Source organism: Schistocerca nitens, chromosome 4 (assembly GCF_023898315.1).
Source record: "Schistocerca nitens isolate TAMUIC-IGC-003100 chromosome 4, iqSchNite1.1, whole genome shotgun sequence".
Classification (NCBI taxonomy): Eukaryota; Metazoa; Arthropoda; class Insecta; order Orthoptera; family Acrididae; genus Schistocerca; species Schistocerca nitens.
This window is the reverse complement of record NC_064617.1, coordinates 614528986-614536282: the sequence shown is the minus strand read 5'-3', so window position 1 is coordinate 614536282 and position 7297 is coordinate 614528986. Positions and strand designations below refer to the sequence as shown.

General features: G+C 46.9%; 1 protein-coding gene across 1 annotated transcript in view; it reads left to right on the top strand.

The window, feature by feature from the left end:
- The first annotated feature begins 3116 nt into the window (after positions 1 to 3116).
- The window catches only part of LOC126252471 (uncharacterized), a 751218-nt gene continuing 747037 nt past the window's right edge, over positions 3117 to 7297 (top strand). The window contains exons 1-2 of the mRNA XM_049953366.1: positions 3117 to 3343; positions 3405 to 3621. Coding sequence (XP_049809323.1) covers positions 3117 to 3343; positions 3405 to 3621 — 444 coding nt within the window. The remainder of the gene's footprint in view (positions 3344 to 3404; positions 3622 to 7297) is intronic.

Here is a 7297-nt window from a genome sequence, read left to right as displayed (position 1 = left end):
GGGAGATCCCAAAATTTGATTGGTCTGTTCTTCCTCATCCACCCAGCAGCCATGATGTCACTACTTGCGACTTGTTTGGCCCAATGAAGGATGCACTCCTCGGAAAGCAGTACGTGGATGATGGGAAGGCTATTGATGCAGCAACACGCTGGTTCCGACGTCGACCAGTAGAGCGGCAACGTGCGGGTATACAGGACTGCCCACGAAGGTGGCGTAAGGCAATAGCACTGAACGGAGATTTTGTTGAAAAATACGGTTTGTAGCCAAAAGAATGAGGAAGAATGTGGTGAATTGAAATGCTGAATAAAACCAACCTGCTCTGAGAAGAAAAGTGTTTCATTACTTATTGAACGCCCCTCGTATGCTTCCCTTGCCCACCCACGTACTTAGGCATAATTCAACGTCACGGTAGGCACTGATGAATCTTTATGTATCAATGTTCACAGAGATGAAAAAAGTCATGCGATACCTCCCAATATCGTGTAGGACCTCCTTTTGCTGGGTGTATTGCAGCAACTCGACGTGGCATAGACTCAAAAATTGGTTGCAGGTCCCCTGCAGAAATGTTGACCCATGCTGCAATCTTTAGCCATCCATAATTGCGGAACCGGTGGCTGTGCAAGTTTTTGTGCACAAACTGACCTCTCGATTAGGTCTCATAAGTATGCGACGGGATTCACGTCGGGTGATTCGCGTGGCCAAATCATTCACTCAAATTGTCCAGAATGGTCTTCAAGCCTGTCGCGAACAATTGTGGCCTGATGATATGGCGCATTTTCATCCATTGAAATTCCATCGTTGTTTGGAAAACTGAAGTCCTTGAATGATTGCAAATGGCCTCCAAGCATTTTCAGTCAATGATCGGTTCAGTTGGACCAGGGGACCCAGTTATCCCATAAAAACACAGTCCACAGCATTATAGAGCCACTACCATGTTGCACAGTGCCTTGCTGAACACTTGGGTGCAAGACTTTGTAGGGTCTGCGCCACACTCGAACACCACCATCAGCTTTTAGCAAATGAAATGGGGACTCGTCTGAGAAGGCTACGCTTTTCCAGTCGTGTAGGGTCCAACCAACATGATCACGAGCTAAGTAGTGGCATTGTATGCGATGTCGTGCTGTTATCAAAGGCACTCTCGTCGGTCGTCTACTGCCATAGCCTATTAACGCCAAATTTCGCCGCACTGTTCTAACGGATACGATCGTCGTATATACCACACCGATTTCAGCGGTTCTTTCACACAGTTTTTCTTATGTGTTACCACTGACTGCGCAAGCGCGGCCGAACTCGGTTGTTAAGTAAAGGTCGTCGCCACTGCGCTGTCCGTAGTGAGAGATATTCTCGGCACGCTCCTGTCACTGTGGATCTCGGAATACAGAATTAAATAAGATTCAGAAATGGTATGCCCCACGCTTCTAGCGGCAACTACCACTCCGTGATCAAAGTCTGTTAATTCCCGTCGTGCGGTCATAATGACGTGAATCACCTGAGAACAAATAACAGCTCCGCCAATGCACTGCTCTTATACGCCTTGTGTACACGATATTACAGGCATCTGTACATGTCGAAATCGCTATTCCGTAACGCTTCCCACATCATTGTATATACACTACTGGCCATTAAAATTGCTACAAAGCGATGATGACGTGCTGCAGACGCGAAATTTCACCGACAGGAAGAAGATGCTGTGATATGCAAATGATTAGCTTTACAGAGCATTCACACAAGATTGGCGCCGCTGGCGACACCTACAACGTGCTGACATGAGGAAAGGTTCCCACCCATTTCTCATACACAAACAGCAGATGACCGGCGTTGCCTGGTGAAACGGTGTTGAGATGCCTCGTGTAAGGAGAAGAAATGCGTACCATCACGTTTCCGACTTTGATAAAGGTCGGATTGTAGCCTATCGCGTTTGCGGTTTATCGTATCGCGACATCGCTGCTCTCATTGGTCGAGATCCAATGACTGTTAGCAGAATATGGAATCTGTGGGTTCGGGAGGGTAATACGGAACGCCGTGCTGGATCCCAACGGCCTCGTATCACTAGCAGTCGAGATGACAGGCATCTTATCCGCATCGCTGTAACGGATCGTGGAACCACGCCTCGATCCCTGAGTCAACAGAGGGGAACGTTTGCAAGGCAACAACTATCTGCACGAGCAGTTCGACGACGTTTGTAGCAGCATGGACTATCTGCTCGGAGACCATGGCTACGGTTACCCTTGACGCTGCATCACAGCCAGGAGCGCCTGTGATGGTGTACTCAACGACGAACCTGGGTGCACGAATAGCAAAACGTCAGTTTTTCTGATGAATCCAGGTCTGTTTACAGCATCATGATGGTCGCATCCATGTTTGGCGTCATCGCGGTGAACGCATATTGGAAGCATGTATTCGTCATCGCCATACTGGCGTATCACCCGGCTAGATGACATGGGGTGCCATTGGTTACACGTCTCGGTCACCTCTTGTTCGCATTGACGGCACTTTGAACAGTGGACGTTACATTTCAGATGTGTTACGACCCGTTGCTCTACCGTTCATTCGATTCCTGCAAAACACTACATTTCAGCAGGTAATGCACGACCGCATGTTGCAGGTCTTGTACGGCCCTTCCTGGATACAGAAAATGTTCGACTGCGGCCCTGGCCAGCACATTCTCCAGATCTCTCACCAACTGAAAACGTCTGGTCAATGGTGGCCGAGCAACTGGCTCGTCACAATACACCAGTCACTACTCTTGATGAACTGTGGTATCGTGTTGAAGCTGCAAGGGCAGCTGTACCTGTACACGCCATAGAAGCTCTGTTTGACTCAATGCTCAGGCGTATCAAGGCCGTTATTACGGCCAGAGGTGGTTGTTCTGGATTCTGATTTCTCAGGATCTATGCACCCAAACTGCGCGGAAATGTAATCACATGTCAGTTCTAGTATAATATATTTGTGCAATGAATACCCGTTTATCATCTGCATTTCTTCTTGGTGTAGCAATTTTAATGGCCAGTAGTGTACCTTACATAAATGAATTGGCACTAAGAAACATCCCAAGGTCCGAAAACTGACTGGGGAACGTACTCTGCCGGCAGTCAGCGCACTGGTATATAGTGCCCATGTTGTCAGTTGCTGGAGGAATACCGGAAGTCGCCCACGAGATCTTTCTACTTCGCACGCTAAGCCGCAGGAATGGGGGACTGATTGAGCGAAGTGAGGTGCAGAGGCAGCGAGGCGCGGTGAGTGAACGGAGGCCCAGCAACAGCGCGGGCGGCCGCTCTGTATGCCGGACGCGGGCGTCGGCGCGCGGAGGAAGGCCGCGGCACGCGGGCCGCGCGAGCCCTAGGTAATGGAGCTGAGGCACCGCTGGCGGCTGCCGGCTGCCGGCTGCCGGCCCTGAGCGCAAGGTTAGCGAGCCGGCGACCTTGCCCGCGGCCCGCGGCCCGCGCGCCGCCGCCGCCGCCTACTGCCGCTCAGTCTCGCACCGACGACGACAGCGACGGCATCGCAGCTGACCGCGCCGCCGCTCCGCACCTCGCACAGTACTGCGCCGCGCCGCGCTACGCCACCACACTCCACACTGCGCGACTACCCGCGCCGACTGCCGAGCAGCCTGCACGCCTGGTAACTGCTGCTCTTTGCCCATCTCGCCGTCGTCTCTCCTTCCGTCCTACAGGGAGGCGCACGATATGTTACACGACTCAAATGTACTCTCGAGGCTTTACCAGTGGAGTTACGCCTTCGAAAATTCTGCTCGGAGTCTCTTACGTCCGTGAAAAAAGCAAAATTTGGTGTGACGACCCCAGCAATTTGTGATAACTGTCGACAAAGGGAGCTCGATAGTTCCACAAAAGCAAGAAATGTTGTGCTACCACTGTAGGAGAGAGAAAACGTGGTACTGTGACACAGTCTTTCGTTTTGTTCTTTCCCAGTACAAGGCTGTCTCCTTGCCGCAGGCAGTAAGAAGACTACCTCCACAATCATACTGCAATGCGACTGTCTTGAAGAGAAAGTGTTCACAGTCTGCTGGTGTTCGTACATTACAAAACGTTAAGCATCGCTAGTGTCTTCAAGTTCGAAAAGAAGACCCAGTGCTGGACGGGGAATTTCAATTCTGTGCAAAGTTTTACCGTTTCCGAGACTGGCCAGCCTCCTTATAAGATTTCGGTGGCGCAGGGCTTAAGTTCCGGCACCTCCCAGGTGGTCTTTTTTTAATCTCATTTTAGCTAACTTTGTGTTGAGGGCATCCAAAGTTGTAAAACTGTACCATGATGAAAAAGACCGTTTCAGGCATATGAAAATTTTTATTTATGAGCCAACTACTTTTGCGGTTCAAATGGTTCAAATGGCTCTGAGCACTATCGGACTCAACTGCTGAGGTCATCAGTCCCCTAGAACTTAGAACTACTTAAACCTAACTAATCTAAGGACATCACACACATCCATGCCCGAGGCAGGATTCGAACCTTCGACCGTAGCGGTCACGCGGTTCCGGACTGTAGCGCCTAGAACCGCTTAGGCACTCCGGCCGGCTACTTTTGCGGCATCAGAGTCACATCTTCACCGATACGTATTTATTTCAAACAATACCCAGTAGATGACCCCACACTCTCTGTCCAATTTTGCTAACAATGTTTAACCGTCAAGAGGTCGGTAGTACAAGTCAAAATAGGGCAGAATGCAGGAAACCTCATTCCGATGCAGGAAATCCGAGGCGGTTCAGTTCAGTTCGTCTAGGTGGTGACTGCGGAACTCACGTTGCCACGACGATGTTACACCTGAGATTTCCTGTATCGGTATGATGTTCCCTGCGTTTTCCCTCTTTTGAATTCGTTTACCGACCTCTTTACGGTAAATTTTTTTAGCACTATTGGACAAAGAATTTTGAGGCATGTCCTGGTTATCGTGTGAAATAAATTATGAAATAAACATGTAGTCCTATCCATGAAGATGTGGCTCTGACGCCGCGAAAGTAGCTGGATCATAAATACTGGTTTATCACACAGCTGAATCGGTCTCATTCATCATGGTACTTTTTTTAACTCACCACAAGTCGGCTCGGGAGATTTAAAGTAGTACACGCGTAATAAATCGCAGCTTAACTATAATTTGCCGCTGCGCCGGCATCAGTGAACGTGACAGTGGGTGACCAACATGATGTGACGGACTGGGGCGTCGGGCGACGTACTATTTGAAAAAGATATTAGTTAATAAAATATATCAATCAGAAAATTTTCAGAAAATTCACGGTGAGATTTTCTGAAGTCTAGGAATACAAAGGCGACACCCAAAACTTCCGCTCACCGAGCAGCTGCAGCGCAACTATTTGGACGTTGCAGCTGGCAGCGGTTGAAAACATGACGTGACATTCACGAAGATTATCGACTTGTGCCGATATGTATCGAGAAGACTTAAGGACCCAAGTAACACTACCACTGTAGGGCCTGTTTCTTTAATAAATCTTGCATTTTTTGTTTTTAGAATTAGAAATTGTGTTTTAAAATCCTGAATTTCAAAACAATATAGTGTAAAAATATTTCTCATTGCACATTTTATCACAAGTCTGCAAAAAATCAAAATTTGTGGCTTTATGGCTGGGAGGAGGAGGAGGAGGAATAAGCTTGTATGGTTGAAGAAGTGCATTCCGGTACCTAAAATTTTAGAAATTAAGCACTGCGGTGGTGCATAACTTTTTGACAAGAGATAGGATACAGACTGCTACTACATTTGCAAACTGAGCAATCCAGGAAGAGGTTGCTCTGTACAACATGCTCTTTTTCTGATCAGGTATTGAGTCGCGCGAATGAAATTATAAACAAACAAGCTGGGATATTCGCTAGTAGTGGACATTAAAGAAAAATACGCTTCCAATTTCGGTATTCTGCGAAAAAATGCTTCCCCAGTCGTGGCAACAAGTTTACTGCTGCAGACACAGAGCATCATGCTGGATGGAACACGCCCACGCACTGCAAACGCTACTCTTGATCTCCTGCTTCATGGGCTTGGCTTTCGTGTAATGACGGCCAGGTTAACACAGTGTCGAGAACTTGGCCGAGTCTGGACGCCCCAAAGCACTGAAACTGATCCATATGAAACTTTCCTCTGGGGCTACGTTCAGAAATACGAAAAACCTCTGCAACTGAAGGTCGTTGTTGTGGAGTTACCCTGCGTGATTGCTGAATATCTGTATGGGAGAGTCATCGGCAGTGTACAAGTGACTTCAAGAAACTGTAAGACAGGAGGGTGTGCACATTGAACATGTTATCCGTTAAGGATATTTTGCTTTTGTAGTATTTACTTTGGGTTCCATCCCAAAATAGAAGCATAATTCGTAACTCATGTCGTGTGACATTTCGTGCGCCAACCTGCAACTTCATTTTTTTTTAACTCCGGACTTTTGTCGCTTATAGACTAATGCTCTGTTAAGGATTGGTTCAAATGGCTCTGAGCACTATGGGACTTAACATCTATGGTCATCAGTCCCCTAGAACTTAGAACTACTTAAACCTAAGGACATCACACAACACCCAGTCATCACGAGGCAAGGAAAATCCCTGACCCCGCCGGGAATCGAACCCGGGAACCCGGGCGTGGGAAGCGAGAACGTCTGTTAAGGAATTTACATTAAAATTCTCAAAGTATTCTTTTGTCTTGATTATTTGTGACACTTTCGCAGTCGTCGAGCACCTATTTGGTGTAAACAGTGGAAAAATTTTGTATCCAAAGAGCCTTTGTTAAATAAAAAAATGTATGCGGTTTACCAGCTGTCAGTCATGAAATTTCAGCAACTTTCTATGTATCTGTTCACAATGGATAGTATGACCAAATCTTGGCCCTCTTCCAGCCATGCGGGCGGCTCCCTACGTGTAATTGCCTATAATGCAATAAAGACGCAAATATTTTCAAAAAATCATATTCATTGAGTTAACTGTTACGTAGTGGTTACTTATTTTTCTCTGGGTGACTTTTTTGTCTGTTACAGAGTCAAATTGTTTCAAAATATATCTTTATGAATTCCGTGTTATGCTGCAATGACTTTAGAATAATAGCGTGTGAAAGAACTTTTATTGTGTTCAAAATATCTAGGGAGGAATATACAATGGTCTTCGAAATGGACTGATAGAAAGGTGCCCTAAAATTACCTAAGAAGACATTGTTTACGTCATTATTAGATGTGAACTGCAGAATCTTACATACAGAAGTGTTTCGAGCGCTTTTACTTGAGAAGTTATCTGTGAGAAACTCAATATCTGTTAGACTATACCTCACACACATTGTCAGTATATATTAACATTGTGAT